The sequence below is a fragment of the Delphinus delphis genome, chromosome 3, assembly GCF_949987515.2.
Source record: "Delphinus delphis chromosome 3, mDelDel1.2, whole genome shotgun sequence".
Lineage (NCBI taxonomy): Eukaryota > Metazoa > Chordata > Mammalia > Artiodactyla > Delphinidae > Delphinus > Delphinus delphis.
Genome location: NC_082685.1, coordinates 160,905,495 through 160,924,654, shown reverse-complemented (window position 1 = coordinate 160,924,654; position 19,160 = coordinate 160,905,495). Strand labels below are relative to the sequence as shown.

Below are 19,160 nucleotides of genomic sequence, written 5' to 3'. Positions count from 1 at the left end.
AGTTCATATTCATACAGGAGTTAATCCAGTCACTCCTGCAGCTTTCCACACTGGAGTGATAAGCCGGTGTGTTGGATCAGTCCGTTTTCTCCTTAGGGCTTTCAGGACTGTGTTCCTAGGACTGCGGGCCACCATCAACTCAGGTTCTGTCCCCACGGACTTTTTTGGAATGTTTTTGGGAGTATGCCTCTTATACTGATGAAGTTGTCATAGGAACTTGGAGTGTCCGTTACTCTACTGGTATGAATCAAAAGATAAGGAAAAGAATGGCGTGTGAGGGAGTGGGGAGGGCATGGAGGCGGGGGATGAGAGAAGGTAGGGGAGTAAGCTCATGTGAGAGAGTGTGAAATTGGTTTTTATTTCGACTTAAATTTAGGTGAGACTATGGATTTTTTTTTCCCTGTGTAAAATGGTCTCACTTTATTTTTATAATTTGTTTTTTTTTTTTTTTTTTGCGGTACGCAGGCCCCTCACTGTTGTGGCCTCTCCCATTGCGGAGCACAGGCTCCGGATGCGCAGGCTCAGCGGCCATGGCTCACGGGCCCAGCTGCTCCGTGGCATGTGGGATCTTCCCGGACCGGGGCATGAACCCGCGTCCGCTGCATCGGCAGGCGGACTCTCAACCACTGCGCCGCCAGGGAAGCCCTATTTTTAGAAATTTTTTATTAAAAAATTTTTGAAGTGTAGTCAGTCGCTTTACCATATTGTGTTAGTTTCAGGTGTACAGCAGAATTATTCAGTTACGTGTATTTTTTTCAGATTACTTTCCATTGTTGATTATTACAAGATATTGAATGTAGCTCCTTGTGCTAGTAAATCTTTGTTGCTGATCTGTTTTATGTATAGTAGTTTGTATCTGCTAATCCCAAACTCCTAATTTATCCCTCCCCCCAATCCCCTTCCCTTTGGTAACCATAAATTTGTTTTCTATGTTTGTGAGTCTGTTTCTGTTTAGTACATAGATTCATTTGTATTATTTTTAGATTCCACATATAAGTGATATCATATAATGTTTGTCTTTGTCTGACTTAGTAGGATGATCTCTAGGTCCGTCATTGTTGCTGCAAATGGCAATATTCCTTCATTTTTATGGCTGAGTAATATTCCATTGTGTGTATGTACCACATCTTCTTAACCCAGTTTGTCTGTTGATGGTCACTCAGGTTGTTTCCATGTTGGCTATTGTTAATTGTGCTGTTAGGAACATTGGGGGAGATGTATATTTTTTAATTAAAGTTTTCATTTTTCACTGGATATATGCCCAGGAGTGGGATTGCTGGGTCGTATGGTAGTTCTACTTTTAGTTTTTAGAGGAACCTCCATACTGTTCTCCATAGAGGCTGCACCAGTTTACATTCCCACCAACAGTGTAGGAGGGTCCCCTTTTCTCCACACCCTCTCAGGCATTTATTATTTGTAGACTTTTTGATGATGGCCATTCTGACCGGCGTGAGGTGATACCTCATTGTAGTTTTGATTTGCATTTCTCTAATGATTAGTGATGTTGAGCATCCTTTCATCCTCCTGTTGCCAGCTGTATGTCTTCTTTGGAGAGATGTCTATTTAGGTCTTCTGTCCTTTTTTTTTTTGATTCGGTTGTTTGTTTTTTTTGATATTGAGGTGGTATGAGCTGTTTGTATATTTTGAATGTTAACCCATGTCAGTCACATCATTTGCAAATATTTTCTCCCATTCTGTAGGTTGTCTTTTCGGTTGCTTGATGGTTTTCTTTGCTGTGCAAAAGCTTTTAAGTTGGATTAGGTCCCATTTGTTTAGGGTTAAAAAAAATTTTTTTTATTGGAGTATAGTTACTTTACAATGTTGTGTTAGTTTCTGCTGTCCAGCAAAGTGAATCAGCCATATGTATAATATACACATATCTCCTCCCTCCCAGATTTCCTTCCCATTTAGGTCACCACAGAGCACTGAGTTCCCTGTGCTATACAGTAGATCCTCACTAGTTATCTGTTTTATACATAGTAGTGTATATATATCAATCCCAATCTCCCAGTTCATCCCACCACTGTTTTGCTTTTGTTTCTTTTGCCTTGGGAGATTGATCTAAGAAAATATTGCTACAATTTATGTCAGAAAATGTTTTGCTTATGTTCTCTTCTAGGAGTTTTATGGTGTCATGTTTTACATTTAAGTCTTTAAACCATTTTGAGTTTATTTTTGTATGTAGTGTGAAGGGAGTCCATGGATTTTTAACCCAAGTTTATGAACACTCTGACTTTTTTTCTTTACTGCAGATGTGCGTTCTGTATATTTCCCATGTACTCAGAGGTTGAGATTCAATAAAGTTAATAAGTTTTATTTCTTCATCAAGGACATTCTTAAGACAAACTGGCTCTTTTGTTTTAACAGCTAGAACGTGGAGAGGAAGCATACGTGACTCCTAGCACTACCTTGACTTGTGCTCAGAGCCAGCGGTGTCCACCGTGGCCTGTGCGCCATTGGCGCGACCAGCTGAAAAAGATAGATTTTACCCCACAGACCCCGCCAGAAGGGTGCCAAGGATCCCCGGGGGCGGGTGGACCACACCTGAGAACTTCTGAGGTAGCTCAGGGGCCTGGGACAAGTTAAAGGGAATAAACTGGGACATTCAGAAGCTCCTGCTATCACCAGCACGCCAGCGCAGGTGGTTTCGGCTCCTGTGACCCCAGAGTCCCGCGTGACTGCTGTTCACTGCTCTGCGTGTGCTGCTGGGTTTCTGTCCCTGCTGTTTAGCGGCCCTAACAGTTACTAGACAGCATGTGTGATCGGTTAACGCACAAAAGACCAGAGAGATGGGCAGGACGGTCATTGCTCTTCTCCTAAAGAGAAGGCAAGATGCAAAACCGTGGACACAAAAGAAAAAGTTTGAAGGTTTTTGAGGTTGAACCCTGTGCGTGAATAGTCAGTCTACTCTGTTAAGGTACCGGGGAGGGTGAGGACCACGGGTGAGACCTAAGCTCTTTCTGTAATGCTCTCTCGTCCGCCAGCTCCCTGGGCACAAGTGCTGGCCAGCCAGGCGGTGGGTGGAGGGAGGTGCCCCACAGGCAGCAGGATGACGGAAGCAGAATCGGCCTTGCCCAGCAGGACTGACCAGAAAAAGTGGTGGGAGTCGCGTGGTTTCAACCTGTCTTTTCTTTCTCTGTAGTGAAGAAGTCTGCAAGCGAGGATTCACGGTGATCGTGGACATGCGTGGGTCCAAGTGGGACTCCATCAAGCCTCTGCTGAAGATATTACAAGAGTCCTTCCCCTGCTGCATTCACGTTGCACTGATAATCAAGCCAGACAACTTTTGGCAGAAACAGAGGACTAATTTTGGCAGTTCTAAATTTGAATTTGAGGTAACTTCCCTGTGTAGCCAGACCAACTAAACCAGTAGGTGTGATTTATTAAAAGCTTTTCCGTCATCATTTTAGGCTGGTTATAGATTTTTAAAAACCACGTATTCAACAAGAACTGCATATCTGACGTACATATGACATGCAAAATTAGTTATTGTGTAAAATAACACAATTAGGCTTGTTTCTCGCCTTATCCCAGTGGGTGTTTTGCCCATGGAGGGTTTAGGTTCCAGGCCTCTTGTTTCTGGGTAATGGGGCTACTGGGGTGTAAGGCGTGTGTCTTAGAAAGAGAAGCCTGTTTCCTTTTACTACACGGGATAAAATAGCTTTACTGTTCAGTGCAAGTGGCTTTAGGTGGCTTCAGAGTCATCATCGTTACCTCAGCCTTGGAAATAAGGGAATGTTAGGGAGAAATGCTCAACTTCACATTTCCTGAGGAAAATGTGTGGGAGAGACTGACTTTTCATCGTGTCCTGGAGAGGACGGTGTGCCGTGTATTTCACACGTCAGGTCTCTCGTTTATGAAAAGGGAGAGGTTCCTTGAAAACCTATGTGGGGCTCTGGATTCAGTTAGCACCCAAGGTCGTTGTCTTTCAGATAGTGTGTAAAACAGACCTCAGCCCGCTGGCTTACTCTCCTTTCCCCTGGAAACTGCTCTCCTTAAGTAAGCTACCAGGGTTCTGACAAGGCTTTGATGCAGCTGGTCTCATCCGATGATTATGGGGGGAAAGTATTCTGGCCAGCTGGAAACTTGATTCATGCCATATTCTGTAATAAAATTTAAGTATTTTCTAACAATAAATTATAATAATTTTTAGTTGACTAGATCGCTTCCTCTAGCCACTTTGCCCAAACATTAGGTTTCAGTGAATGTATTCATGTATTTCAAGGTTAACGACAATAATAGTATTAAACATACCACACAATATTAATTCTTAAGCTTTATGTTACATGTTACACACACTTTTCAATGTCTTTTCATGGGTACATTACTTGCATTTTAAAATTTCTCAGTCCATGGTATTGATTTTCAACCTGAAATCTGAATTTAGTTTGAATTTGAATTTGAAACTGCACCCAAGAGGTTTAGATGAAAGGTGAAACCAGTAAGCCTTTGTCTTCACACACAAGAAGAAGTGATTTTGGAGGACAGTTTGTTGGATATTATATTAGTTATTCTCTTGACGCAGAATGTAAAGTGTGTTGTATTTAATGATACAGGTTTTAAGCAGAAATAATGATGTGGTGGTATAATGTATGCAGGTTTTTGCTTGTCTAATTGTGATCTTTCCCTCTGGGCCTTTAAAAGTTTCCTGCACTGGCTTTTCTATTGAACTTGTCTGTACATTATCATGAGCTTCTGTCTGTGAAGTGATTGTCTCCATGGACATTATTAAAGTCTGGGCAGACGAGACAGGGATGAACAGACAGTCACGCTTCAGGCAAAAGTGCTGGCCGGGGAGCCGCCCGTCTTTCTCGCTCTGCTGCCTTTTGCCATTTCTTATGTCAAACAGCATAGAGATACAGTTCTAGGTTTCTCTAAGGCTGGAGGTGACAGAGGTGGGGCTAAACGAGCCTTTCTCTGTTTTATCTTTTGGTTCTAGGCCACACATCTTTTCCTTCTCCCTTTGTCTTCATATTTACCCCACCTCACCCCCAGTTATGTTTTCCTTGAGGCATAATACTAATATTAACTCTGCGTCATCTTCTGATAGGATGAGATGAAGATTTCTTGCTCAGGTTGTAATTGACTAAAACTTTGTTAGATTGGAATGTAGTCGATGATGTATTGAATACAACACTTGTACTGCTCAGAATCGCTGCCGGTTATTGCAGTGAATGAAGCATTCCCTCTCTCTCCAACTTTGTGAGAAGAGCTTCTGCCAGCTTTCTTGCTAACCCTTGTGTATTTTCTACATTTAAAAAAAGCCATTCATATTCTGATGTGCCTAAGATAGTGGGTTAATTTCCGCATTCTTGGAAAGAAATCTAATATCTTTAGCTGTCCTGAAATTCATATGATTCTATAATTTGGGGTATTGCAACTAACATATATGTGTTGCTCTAATGGATTTGTCGTTCACTGACTGTACTAATGCCTCTTTCATTTACATTTGTTTTTATGGGGCCAGAACAAGGTATGTTACGTTTTCTATAAATGGATTACTTGCTTTAAGTTTGATCTGTGATTAAGCGTTGCAAACTGCATTATGATAAGACCGTATAAGATTGGTTCATCTTCTCATACATGATTTTTTTTCCCCTTAAGACAAATATGGTCTCTTTAGAAGGCCTTACCAAAGTAGTTGACCCTTCTCAGCTAACGCCCGAATTTGACGGCTGCCTGGAATACAACCATGAAGAATGGATTGAAATCCGAGTTGCTTTTGAAGACTACATTAGCAATGCCACCCACATGCTGTCTCGGCTGGAGGAGCTTCAGGACATCCTAGCTAAGAAGGAGTTGCCTCAGGATTTGGAGGGGGCTCGGAATATGATCGAGGAACATTCCCAGCTGAAGAAGAAGGTGATTAAGGCCCCCATAGAGGACTTGGATTTAGAGGGACAGAAGCTGCTGCAGAGGATTCAGAGCAGTGACAGCTTTCCCAAAAAGAACTCGGGGTCAGGCAACGCAGACCTGCAGAGCCTCTTACCCAAGGTGTCCGCCATGCTGGACAGGCTGCACTCAACGCGGCAGCACCTGCATCAGATGTGGCATGTGAGGAAGCTAAAGCTGGACCAGTGCTTTCAGCTGAGGCTGTTTGAACAGGATGCTGAGAAGGTAAAAGACGGGGGAGGGACGCTAAAATGCGCCATGGAGGGAGGCTTCCTGGATCCTTGGGTCTCGGCAGCCGAGGCTGGTTTGGTCAGGAGAAAGGGCAGAATGAAAGGGCTGGGGAAGGGTAAGCCACTCGCACGGCATCGGTGGGAGACCGGCAGCGTCGGTTCAGAGACCTCCCCTCAGTCTGCTTTCCACTGCTACTCACTGTGCAACGCAGAGCTCTTCTAGAAACTTAGAGTTGCTAATTACTAATAGTTTGGTTTAGAATGCCTGTAAGATAGACGAGAATATTTTCAATTAAAAGAGTGAAAACTTTGTAGGATATATTATTGAAAGCAATAGTTGTTCGAGTATTTTTCTAATAACTGCTCTTCCACTCATAAAAGCCAGTGAGAAAACACCCTTCAGATCTACTGTTGAGTATGTTTTTACAATAAAAGGTGAGTAATGAATTAAAAATAATAGCTTCTGGGAAATAGAGGCAATAATTACTTATGGTTTCATGTTTCCGTATTGTGCTCGAGTCAGACCAACTGGCCAAAGTGAGCTCTTGTCTGTCTCAGCAACGTGAAAGCAGGACACTTATTTAGAGGAATACGTTGCAAGCCGTGAACATGAGTGAATTGATCCCTCTTAATTTGAGCTCACTGAATTTTTTTTCATGGACGGGAAAATTTTTTGTAAAGTTAGAAAACATTAAAAATCTTTGCTATAAAAGGACCTTTTGAAAGGTGACAATCCACCACTATTTTCCAGTAATATTATTTGGTAAGCTTTTAACCTCTCTTTATGGTTAAAGTACAGCTGACCCTTGAACAGCACGGGGGTAGGGATGCTGACGCTTCCTGCAGTTGAAAATCCAGACTGCTCTCTCTGCCTCCAAGACAAAGGAATTGATAAATGACTCACCCGAGGACAGCAAGCTGAAACAGTTTGGATAGAATCAGGCCTCCAACTCTAGTTCTTTTGATTCCATATATTGTGATCTCTAGTTGAACACAACTCTCCCCCACACTTAGTTAATTTAAAGATGTGTAAAATGAAAATATAGGTACTCATTTGTTGAAAAATATCTGCATATGAGTAGACCTGTGCAGTTCAGACCCGTGTTGTTCAAGGTTCAACTGTAGTGCCTTGTCAAAGATAACTAGAATAGCTTCCTTTCAATTACTAGACAAACAGGTGACTGTCCCTGGAAGTCACATTCACATCACAGAAGCAGTGCTAATTGATAATCATTTCTTTTTCCTTAAATGTTTTCCTGGGAACAATGAAATTAACATCCTTCTCCAGGTAGCATCTGTATAGATTCTTAAGAGAGACGTCATTGTTAAAGTTTTCCCCATTTCTTTTTATTTTTACGGTAAATTTTATTGTTTGCATTTGCACAGGGATTTTTTAAAATTTTTTATTCTTGCACTAAAGAGCATAACCTTTTAGTCATTGGAATTGCTGTCAGTAATCTGTGGTCAAAGCAAAGCCCATCCAGAAACCTGTAAGTTTGTAACTTCACCTAACGGGTCTTTTTTTTGCAGAGCAGTGTGCCTAATTATGTAGTTCAGTATAGAAGAGAGACTGGGTTGAGAGTCAGAAGATTAGAGTTTTAATTAGCCTGGGGGATTTGAATACCTCTCTTTACTTATCTGCTCCTTAGTCCCTCATCTGTCAAAGGAACACACTAGATAAGATTTTCTTGTAGCTCCTGCAAGTTCAGAGCTGCTGACTGGTTAGAAGTGGAGAATCTTCTGGGCCCTGGCGCCTGAGAGGTTGTCAGAGGAAAGACGCCACTCTTTCTTGGTTCGGTCCCGTGCTGGGAGCTGCGTCAGTCATTTCTTTTTCTGGAGTGATTCCAGGTTGTCTTTCTTCATTCCGGTAGATGTTTGACTGGATCACGCACAACAAGGGCCTGTTTCTGAACAGCTACACTGAGATTGGGACCAGCCATCCTCATGCAATGGAGCTTCAGACACAGCACAACCACTTTGCCATGAACTGCATGGTAAGATCCTGTGGGAACAGAGGTATCCTGTGAAAGTATAAAACGGGAGGTTATTTACACAGATCATTCCCAGCACACTGCGGGGAGCCCATGCAGGGGCTTCTGACAGCTCAGCGGCAGCAGCTGACCTCCAGGGGCGGGAAGTTCTCTGTGGGAGCAGTGTTTACGTAACAAAAGCGAAAACAAGCAAACAGACAAACCAGTGAAACTTGAACCAATTACTTGGCCAGTGCCACGTGCACGGTTTTGAGTCTGGCTCCTGCGCTGTACGTCCTGGGAGCCCGCGGGGACCCAGAAGAGCTTTTCAGAGGCCGAGTGAGCCTCCGGGACCAGCCCAGTGTCAGTTTGCTGGCCGCCTGCCCTTCACGCTGAAGGAATCAGCCAGCCTGCTGTTCACCTGGAGGGCATCCTTCAGCTCTCGTCAAACGGGAGCGCTCCTCCCAAGGTGAACGCAGGGAGTCGGGTCTGGACGCCAGCCGTGCCTGGAATCCTCTGGCTCCCTTTGATGCCCTGGGCCTCTTGTGATTGGACAGCTGCGAGACTACAGTGCAAACAAACACCCCAAAAGAAACCCAACAGTGAATTTTAAATAACGGTCTTATTACATTTTTGGAGCTAATATAACTGCAGTAGAGCTGTAGTTCTGTAGGGTATATGGTTACTTCTCTAGAGAGTTATTCTAGAAATTTTCACCTTAGAGACAGAGTTTTGGTGTGGACTTTGAGCCAGAATTATGAGAATTCAACCTCTTAGCCTTGTAACGTGCGTTAAAGAGCATTGAAACGATGTGCAGACGGGGTCTTCGTTTAAATTAGTTCAGTAAGATGCCATTTAATTAAAGTTCAGTCCACAAAGTGCTCCACTTTAGGTAGTTTCAAAGATAAGATTCAGCGATAAAATGTTTGTAATAGACACTGTCCCAGAAGTTTGATACTGTTCTTGAGTTTGAGGTAAGAGAATTTTGGGGTTAAGTGATTCAGCCTGGGGAGAGGTGAAGAGAACGCAAATGTGGGCCTTTGGGGGAAGCGTCTTAGAAGAATTTGTTCCTAAAAAAATTCCTATCAATTTTTCAGAATATTCTGAAACTTCTAGTAATGGTGAAAGGCACGTTCAGCCGACCATATCACATACTTTAAAAACTAGAAATGTTAAAATACATTTTGTAAAAACTAGAAATGACCGGAAAGGGTCCTCTCCCTCCCCCAGCATTACTGTGACACATTTAGGAATCAGCAGAAGAGGAAGCATGTGTGGAAGACAGGTGTGGTGTGTTAGGAATGTAGAGGTTTTAAATTCTGACTCTTGTTTACCGCATGACCTTGGGCAGTCTGTTTAATCTCTTTGAGCCTCGGTTTCCTAATCTCTGAAGTGGGGATAATCTCTGCCTAACACGGTGTTAGATTATTTTACTTACTCTGTATGTGTAAGACACTAAGCAGAGTGCTGAACACAAAGTAAGTACTTGATAAATGGTAGTTACTATCAGTGATGTTATCATCTAATTAAAAATACTGCCAGTATTTTTAGTATATTATAGTAAGAAACTCTTAAAAGTATGGGTGACTTTTTTTAGGTTTAAGTATATTTTCTGTTTTTCTATGATACATTTTTATCACTTCTCTAAGTAAAAATTTTAATTGAAAAAGGATGTGGTAACCCTGTGCACTGCGTGGTGACAGCTCCTGGGAGCGCTTTCCAAAAGCCTACCAGCCCCTGGTTCCGAACACCTCCCTGAGTCCTCAGTATCTGTCTAGGACATTTATTTATGCAGAACCGGGGCCTGTTAACCTTCAGCCCTTTCTTGTGCTATCTACAGTGTTTTCAACATTTTTTGACAAAGAAAATCAAAGTGCTAGATATCAGTAAGCAAAGTTGATAATCTTTTAAGAAAACATTTTAAGGGACAGCAACAATCGTGCTCATTCTCCTGTCACAGGTTTTTTTTGTTGTTTTTTTTTTTGTTTTTTTTTTTGCGGTACGTGGGCCTCTTACTGCTGTGGCCTCTCCCGTTGCAGAGCATAGGCTCCGGACGCGCAGGCCCAGCGGCCATGGCTCACGGGCCCAGCCGCTCCGCAGCATGTGGGATCTTCCTGGACCGGGGCATGAACCCGTGTCCCCTGCATCGGCAGGCAGACTCTCAACCACTGTGCCACCAGGGAAGCCCCACAGGTATTTTTAAAGTCTATGATGGTGAGAGTCTAGGTGGAGGTACTTCTAACGTAGGGAGTTGTACGTTTGTACATTGCCGTGCTTGTGTACACACTCATTTGGGCTGTGTGCCACGTGGTTCCTTCCTCCTGCAGTAAGTGACAGAGGTATGGACGAGGCATAAGGCATAGAGCAGTACTCTATTTGCAGAGCACAGTCTGTTTGAGGGGATGAAAGTAATCCAGGGCCCTGAAACAGCGTCAAGGGGGACCCACAATGGAGCCATCCAAATGGACAGCTCTTCTCCGGATGCCGACAGAGGGCATCTGCCGATGCTCTTCCCGACAGACCTTTTGGGTAGATTTTCCTCTTTGAGCATACAGAGAAAGCAGAACTTAGTGAATGTGGCCACCTGTCACCGGAGAGGGAGAATGCATATGAGAAGGGCAGACACTGCTCTTGACCTAGAGGATGCTAGTTAGAGCGTTAATGCCGCATGAGGCAGTGAGGCCCGTTCCCCAGGGATTGTGGCCTTGACTGGATGTCACAGCCTCACAAAGTACCCCCTCCCTGCCGCTGCAGACACCCGGATGTGTGGTAGCTGATTGGAGCCTGCAGCCCAGAGAAGTACCTCCGAGGCTGGCGGCTGGCTTTCTAAACCCAGATAAAGGCGACGCCACCTAGTTTAGGTTTAGGTCAGAAGTGGAGGAAAGGAATGAGTAAATGAAGGTACAGAGACAGAACGACAAGTGCATTCTCTAGGACGCTGACTTGGGTGGGCTGGAGACTAGGTGACAGTGACAAGGCTCATGTAGGGGTCCAGGTGTGAGCCAGTGGGAGACTGGCCTGGAGGACTATGGCAGAAAGGAGGAAGACTGTAGAGGAGTTTGGGTAGGTTGGATAATTAGATTTGATTTAGGGGCAAGAATCGTAGGAGCCAGAGGTGAGTCTACGGTTTGGGGAGACCCATTGCAAGGTGCAGTGTTGTGATGCGTCACGAAAAATAATAAGTAATACATACATGGAGAGCAGCAGCCTGGGATTTGTTGAAGGTGTGCATTCCTCACTCTGCCTTTGCTGCAATGTGACGCTTAAAGAAGATTGAAGGTGGGAGGGGAAATACCACAGTGAGAACTCCTTTTGCAAGAAAAACGCTTTTTTGTTTTTTAAAAACCTTGCACCCTTATTTTGCGGCAAGCTAGTGGACTTGAAGACAGAGATTGCAACACAGTAGAAAAGTGTGATTTAAAGTTTGAACACAGCGCTGTTCTGTTCGCACCCCAGTTCATATTCCTTGGTGAATGTGAATCCATTTACAGATTTTCTGTTGGCGCCAGAAAGATGACTTGGGCTTATGTAGAAAGGAGAGCTTGTTTTCACACAAAATAGCCTCTGGTTGCTAAGTACATAGTTCGTCGTTTCTGGCTTCTAGTTACAAACTGCAGCGGTGGGTTCCTGCAGTTCTGGGTAACTGCTTGCCACCTGGACCCTTTTCAGGATTTGAGGCCAAGAAGCGAGTCATAGTGCGTTTGTGTGCACCCACTTGTGTGTGTGACTGCTTTGTGCCTACCAGTATCCCTCCCAGCTAGTTGATCTGTAATTTTGCAGTTTTGTTTTGTTTTTTTTTTCCGGTACACGGGCCTCTCACTGCCGTGGCCTCTCCCGTTGTGGAGCACAGGCTCCGGACGCACAGGCTCAGCGGCCATGGCTCACGGGCCCAGCCGCTCCGCAGCACATGGGATCTTCCCGGACCGGGGCACGAACCCGTATCCCCTGCATCGGCAGGTGGACTCTCAACCACTGCGCCACCAGGGAAGCCCTGTAATTTTGCAGTTTTAAAAATAGAAACTGAGACCAGTACCTATGGTTTATGGAAATCCAAATAGCAAAACACATGTCCTATTACCCCCCAGCTGAGCCTGCTGTTAAAATGTAACTTTGCAGCGAGCGCTCTCCGCATTTCTTGGAAAGACAGCCCGTGCGCCTTCCCCTGACCAGCCCCGCTTTCTGCCCCCTTCGCAGAACGTGTACGTGAACATAAACCGCATCATGTCGGTGGCCAGCCGCCTGGTGGAGTCGGGCCACTACGCCTCCCAGCAGATCAAGCAGATCGCCAGCCAGCTGGAGCAGGAGTGGAAGGCGTTCGCGGCCGCCCTGGACGAGCGCAGCACTCTGCTGGACATGTCGTCCGTCTTCCACCAGAAGGCAGAGAAGGTCAGTGCCTGGGACCCCCCGCCCCTGGCCCGGAGCCCTGTGTTCACACGGCAGAGCCCAGGAGGACGCTGGGGCCCTGGAGTCCACGGCTGCGCCCAGCCCGCTGTGCAACCTCAGGCACGCCGTTCCACCTCCTTGTCCCTTACTTTCCTCATTCGTAAAGTGGAGAGAAAAGTACGAACTTGAGCGGCCGTTGCATGGTGTAACGCGGTCACTCATATTAGCTGCTGCACAGGGCCTGGTACGCTGTAGGGACTCGCAGGTGGCAACTGCTGTCCTTTATCCCCTCCTGTCCCTCCTCATCATCACTTGAGGATTCCACTTAGGGTGCTTTGGCAGCAAGTAACAGAAAGCCTGACTCTCAGGTTTAGACATCAGGGGCTGTTGAGTTCTTGTCTCACAACACAGGGAATTGCAAAGTATAGGGAGTTCCAGCCGCACAGTGGTATCAGGGCTGGGTGGGCTCCTGGCTGGGCCTGGCCATCCCCTTGGGGTGCCGGGTGTGTGCCGCAGCTTCCAGCGCCGGCCCCTCTACTGTGGTGTCCCACGCGTGCAGGATAGCGGTGTCGTGTCCTCTCACTTTCTCGGGGCGACAGTGTTTTCAAAAGGTCCCTCCAGCCCAGCCCGCTTCCCTACAGTCCCCTTGGCCAGGAGAGGGGTGCCTGCCCACACCCTGGCTTCAGGGGGGCGGGGAAGGGCAGTTCTGGGTTCTCAGCCTCCCCGGCAGGGGCATGGCTCTGCCAGCCAGGGCTGCGGTGGGAAAGTGGCTTTGGGATGTGGTTTCCAGTGTCCCTCACAGTTACTAAGTCACTTGTGTGGATTCGGCTTCGCATCAGCTTCATCTGCTGATGTGCTGGTCACAGTACCTTATTTCAGAGGTAACATGTGATGTGCGCCCTTAACGCTCCCCACGTGCCCACAAACAGGCGAACCTGCTTCAGTGAACACGCCTGGAAAACAGCAAAAGGAAAGTGAATTGCTGTGACTCAGATGCTAGTGCTGGAAGCCTGGGTGGTGAAACACCTTTTCAAGACATAGAGGAAGAAAGCTCAGGAACTTCGGGCCACCAGGAAGACACAAGTGGTTGCCTCAATTGAAACTCCTAGAGCTTCCTCAGGGATAGTTATGGGAGGAAGCCTACGTTCATAGGGGTCTGCACTGACGCTTCTAAGAAGGAAATAGTATCCCTTTAATCTAGAAACAGTCTCTGTTGAGGAGTGAAGGCAACAGGGAAGGTAGAGGCCCCACCTTGCCTGGCATCTTGGCAAGGCAGCTGGAATGTTGCACCAGGTGCTAATTATGAGTGATCTCAACTCGAAACCTTTAAAGTGTGAAGCAATTGAGGAAACAGAGTGGGATAGAAAGGGGAAAAAATCTTAAGAGTCTCATGTGAAAGCTGTGAGTAGGGACTTGCAGGTTTCAGTGGTCAGGTTTTTCTGCTAACTGTATGCATTTCGGTGGTTTGATGATAAAGGAGAAACAAAGCCCCCCACCCAGAAACAGTTTGAATGAAAGTAACAGGAGCCCCGTTCAGCCTAAAGCAGCGCTGTCTACACTTCTCTGTGGCCACCTCTGGTCCCTGTCATTGTCAAGGTCGTGGTGTGTTGTGCATTGGACATTATCGTGGGTGGGAGAAGAGCTTTGTGGCCCCCGCTCGTGTGCCATCTGGAATGGTAACATATAGTGTGGGCTGCAGCCACCCCCTGGGCCTGGAGGTGTGTGAGTTGCTTGTGGGCCCCTAGAAAGGTCCTTTAAGACGATGTGAATAAAGTTGAACAGGGACAGGCTGCTTGGGGGAATAATGGATAGTCTGAAGCATAATAACGCGTAGGGAAAATCTCTCTAACCATGGCAGCTTTCAGAATTGCAAATAAACCCAGAAGATTAATTGCTGCTCTGACCTACCTGAAAAGAATGTAGAAATGTGGGTGCCATGGGGTGTTTTCCCACCAGTGTTTTATTATAAAAATTTTTAGACATGTAGTGAAGTTGAAAGAGCCTGAGGTGTTTTTATTTGGATAAAATAATGGCTGTCATTTATGGATTTGAAGGAAATGCAACTAGATGAATACACTCTGGAACAGAATTTCGTGGGATCCTGCGTGAGCTGTAACAGTGCTTGCAGTCCCTGCGTGTCAGTGGCCACAGAAGATGCCAGACATGACCACTGACATGCAGATGCGCCGAAGAAGATCACACCTCCTAAGCAGTTTTCCTCTTCCCGGGAGAGGGATCTCCGAATAGGTTAACTTTGTTCCCTCTTTTTAAATGCTCCGTCTTCTAGTTATGCTTCAGCTGTTCTCATAAACTCGGTAGGGAAAGGACCAGAACCTGGACATCATAAATAAGGTTTCCATCACAGCCACCCCTTTGACCCTCATCCAGTTCTCATTAAGAATTTAAATGTGATTAGGGTGACAGAGGGCTCAACTCTGTGACCCTGTGGTAAACGGTGTCACTGAAGGAAGCAGCCTTCCCGGAAGGAGGACAGCTCGGCTTTGGAGGGGTGTGTGCTGCGCGCCCAGCCTGCTCCTCTGTCTCTGTGGGTGTTCTTCTGTTGGTGTTCGTTTGTGGGTTTTTTTAATTTTTGAATTTTATTTTACTTTTTTTTTTATACAGCAGGTTCTTATTAGTCATCAGTTTTATACACATCAGCGTATACATGTCAATCCCAATCGCCCAATTCATCGCACCCCCACCCCCACCCCCCGCCACTTTCCCCCTTTGGTGTCCATACGTTTGTTCTCTACACGTTTGTCTCAGTTTCTGCCCTGCAAACCGGTTCATCTGCACCATTTTCCTAGATTCCACATACATGCGTTAATATACAATATTTGTTTTTCTCTTTCTGACTTCCTTCACTCTGTAGGACAGTCTCTAGATCCATCCACATCTCAACAAATGATCCAATTTCGTTCTTTTTATGGCTGAGTAATATTCCATAGTATATATGTACCACATCTTCTTTATCCATTCGTCTGTCAATGGGCATTTAGGTTGCTTCCATGACCTGGCTATTGTAAATAGTGCTGCAATGAACATTGGGGTGCATGTGTCTTTTTGAATTACGGTTTTCTCTGGGTATATGCCCAGCAGTGGGATTGCTGGGTCATATGGTAATTCTATTTTTAGTTTTTTAAGGAACCTCCATACAGTTCTCCATAGTGGCTGTATCAATTTACATTCTCACCAGCAGTTTTGGAAGTTTCCCTTTTCTCTGCACCCTCTCCAGCATTTGTTGTTTGTAGATTTTCTAATGATGCCCATTCTGACTGTGTGAGGTGATACCTCATTGTAGTTTTGATTTGCGTTTCTCTAATAATTAGTGATGTTGAGCAGATTTTCATGTGCTTCTTGGCCATCTGTATGTCTTCTTTGCAGAAGTGTCTGTTTAGGTCTTCTGCCCATTTTTGGATTGGGTTGTTTGTTTTTTTTTAATATTGAGCTGCATGAGCTGTTTGTAAATTTTGGAGATTAATCCTTTGTCAGTTGATTCATTTGCAAATATTTTCTCCCATTCTGAGGGTTGTCTTTTCGTCTTGTTTGTGGTTTCCTTTGCTGTGCAAAAGCCTTGAAGTTTCATTAGGTCCCATTTGTTTATTTTTGGTTTTATTTGCATTACTCTAGGAGGTGGATCAAAAAAGATCTTGCTGTGATTTATGTCAAAGAGTGTTCTGCCTATGTTTTGCTCTAAGAGTCTTATAGTGTCTGGACTTACATTTAGATCTCTAATCCATTTTGAGTTTATTTTTGTGTATGGTGTTAGGGAGTGTTATAATTTCATTCTTTTACATGTAGCTGTCCAGTTTTCCCAGCACCACTTATTGAAGAGACTGTCTTTTCTCCATTGTATATCTTTGCCTCCTTTGTCATAGATTAGTTGACCATAGGTGAGTGGGTTTACCTCTGGGCTTTCTATCTCGTTCCATTGATCTGTGTTTCTGTTTTTGTGCCAGTACCGTATTGTCTTGATTACTATACCTTTGTAGTACAGTCTGAACTCAGGGAGTCTGATTCCTCCAGCTCTGTTTTGTTTCCCTCAAGACTGCTTTGGCTATGCTGGGTCTTTTTTGTCTCCATACAAATTATAAGATTTTTTGTTCTAGTTCCGTAAAAAATACCATTGGTAACTTGATAGAGATTGCATTGAATCTGTAGATTGCTCTGGGTAGTAGAGTCATTTTCACAATATTGATTCTTCCAGTCCAAGAACATGGTATATCTCTCCATCTGATGGTATCATCTTTAATTTCCTTCATCAGTGTCTTACAGTTTTCTGCACACAGGTCTTTTGTCTCCCTAGGTAGGTTTATTCCTAGGTATTTTATTCTTTTTGTTGCAATGGCAAATGGGAGTGTCCTTAATTTCTCTTTCAGATTTTTCATCATTACTGTATAGGCATGCAAGAGATTTCTGTGCATTAATTTTGTATCCTGCAACTTTACCATTTTCATTGATTAGCTCTAGTAGTTTTCTGGTGGCATCTTCAGGATTCTCTATGTATAGTATCATGTCATCTGCAAACAGTGACAGTTTTACTTCTTCTTTTCCAATTTGGATTCCTTTTATTTCTTCTTCTTCTCTGATTGCCATAGCTAGGACTTCCAAAACTATGTTGAATAATAGTGGTGAGAGTGGACATCCTTGTCTTGTTCCTGATCTTAGAGGAAATGCTTGCAGTTTTTCACCATTGAGAATAATGTTTGCTGTGGGTTTGTTGTATATAGCCTTTATTATGTTGAGGTAGGTTCCCTCTGTGCCCACTTTCTGGAGAGTTTTTATCCTAAATGGATGTTGAATTTTGTCAAAAGCTTTCTCTGCATCTATTGAGATGATCATATGGTCTTTATTCTTCAATATGTTAATATGGTGTATCACATTGACTGATTTTCGTATATTGAAGAATCCTTGGATCCCTGGGATAAATTCCACTTGATCATGGTGTATGATCCTTTTAATGTATTGTTGGATTCGGTTTGCTAGTATTTTGTTGAGGATTTTTGCATCTATATTCATCAGTGATATTGGTCTGTAATTTTCTTTTTATGTAGTATCCTTGTCTGGTTTTGGTATCGGGGTGATGGTGGCCTCTTAGAATGAGTTTGGGTGTGTTCCTTCCTGTGCAAATTTTTGGAAGAGTTTGAGAAGGATGGGTGTTAGCTCTTTTCTAAATGTTTGATAGAATTCACCTGTGAAGCCATCTGGTCCTGGACTTTTGTTTGTTGGAGGATTTTCTCTTTTTTTTTTTTGCAGTACACGGGCCTCTCTCTGTTGTGGCCTCCCCCTTTGTGGGGCACAGGCTCTGGACGCGCAGGCTCAGTGGCCATGGCTCACGGGCCTAGCCACTCCGCAGCATGTGGGATCTTCCCGGACCGGGGCACGAACTCATGTCCCCTGCATCAGCAGGCGGACTCTCAACCACTGCGCCACCAGGGAAGCCCTGTTTGTTCTTTAATTCTTCTAGGTCTTTGTTAAACATTTCTTGCATCTTCTCGATCTTTGCCTCCAGTCTTTTTCCAAGGTCCTAGATCATCTTCACTATCATTATTCTAAATTGTTCTTCTGGAAGGTTGTGTATCTCCACTTCATTTAGTTGTTTTTCTGGGGTATTATCTTGTTCCTTCATCTGGTACATAGCCCTCTGCCTTTTCATCTTGTCTGTCTTTCTGTGAATGTGGTTTTCGTTCCACAGGCTGCAGGATTGTAGTTCTTGCTTCTGCTGTCTGCCTTCTGCTGGATGAGGCTATCTCAGAGGCTTGTGCAAGTTTCCTGATGGGAGGGACTGGTGGTGGGTAGAGCTGGCTGTTGCTCTGGTGGGTAGAGATCAGTAAAACTTTAATCTGCTTGACTGCTGATGGGTGGTGCTGGGTTCCCTCCCTGTTGGTTGTTTGGCCTGAGGCAACCCAACACTGGAGACTACCTGCGCTCTTTGGTGGGGCTAATGGCGGACTCTGGGAGGGCTCACGCCAAGGAGTACTTCCCAGAACTTCTGCTGCAAGTGTCCTTGTCCCTGCCAGTGTCCTTGGCTACAGCCTCCCCCTGCCCCTGTAGGAGACCCTCCAACACTAGCAGGTAGGTCTGGTTCAGTCTCCCCTGGGGTCACTGCTTCTTCCCCTGGGTCCCGATGCGCACACTACTTTGTGCCCTCCAAGAGTGGAGTCTCTGTTTCCCCCAGTCCTGTCGAAGTCCTGCAATCAAATCCCACTAGCCTTCAAAGTCTGATTCTCCAGGAATTCCTCCTCCCGTTGCCGGACCCCCAGGTTGGGAAGCCTGACGTGGACTCAGAACCTTCACTCAAGTGGGTGGACTTCTGTGGTATAAGTGTTCTCTAGTCTGTGAGTCACCCATGCAGCAGTTATGGGATTTGATTTTTACTGTGATTGTGCCCCTCCTACCATCTCATTGTGGGTTCTCCTTTGTCTTTGGATGTTGGTATATGTTTTGATGAGTTCCAGTGTCTTCCTGTTGATGATTGTCCAGCAGCTAGTAGTGATTCTGGTGTTCTCACAAGAGGGAGCGAGAGTACGTCCTTCTACTCCGCCATCTTGGTTCAGGGCCCTTCTAAAGACTGAACCCCAGTCTTGTATTAGCTCAGTCCTTTTAGAATCCAGTCATTCCCTTACAATTTCTTTATCCTTTGGAGATGTTTTCTCCTTTTTCTTCCTTTCCAGATATTTGCTTT

At 44.9% G+C, this 19,160-nt stretch overlaps 1 protein-coding gene across 4 annotated transcripts in view; it reads left to right on the top strand.

The window, feature by feature from the left end:
• TRIO (trio Rho guanine nucleotide exchange factor) overlaps positions 1 to 19,160 on the top strand; it is a 372,133-nt gene that overhangs the window by 153,015 nt on the left and 199,958 nt on the right. For all 4 annotated transcript variants that reach the window (XM_060009655.1, XM_060009656.1, XM_060009659.1 and 1 more), the window contains exons 4-7: positions 3,143 to 3,335; positions 5,605 to 6,117; positions 7,994 to 8,116; positions 12,287 to 12,478. In XM_060009655.1, coding sequence (XP_059865638.1) covers positions 3,143 to 3,335; positions 5,605 to 6,117; positions 7,994 to 8,116; positions 12,287 to 12,478 — 1,021 coding nt within the window. The remainder of the gene's footprint in view (positions 1 to 3,142; positions 3,336 to 5,604; positions 6,118 to 7,993; positions 8,117 to 12,286; positions 12,479 to 19,160) is intronic.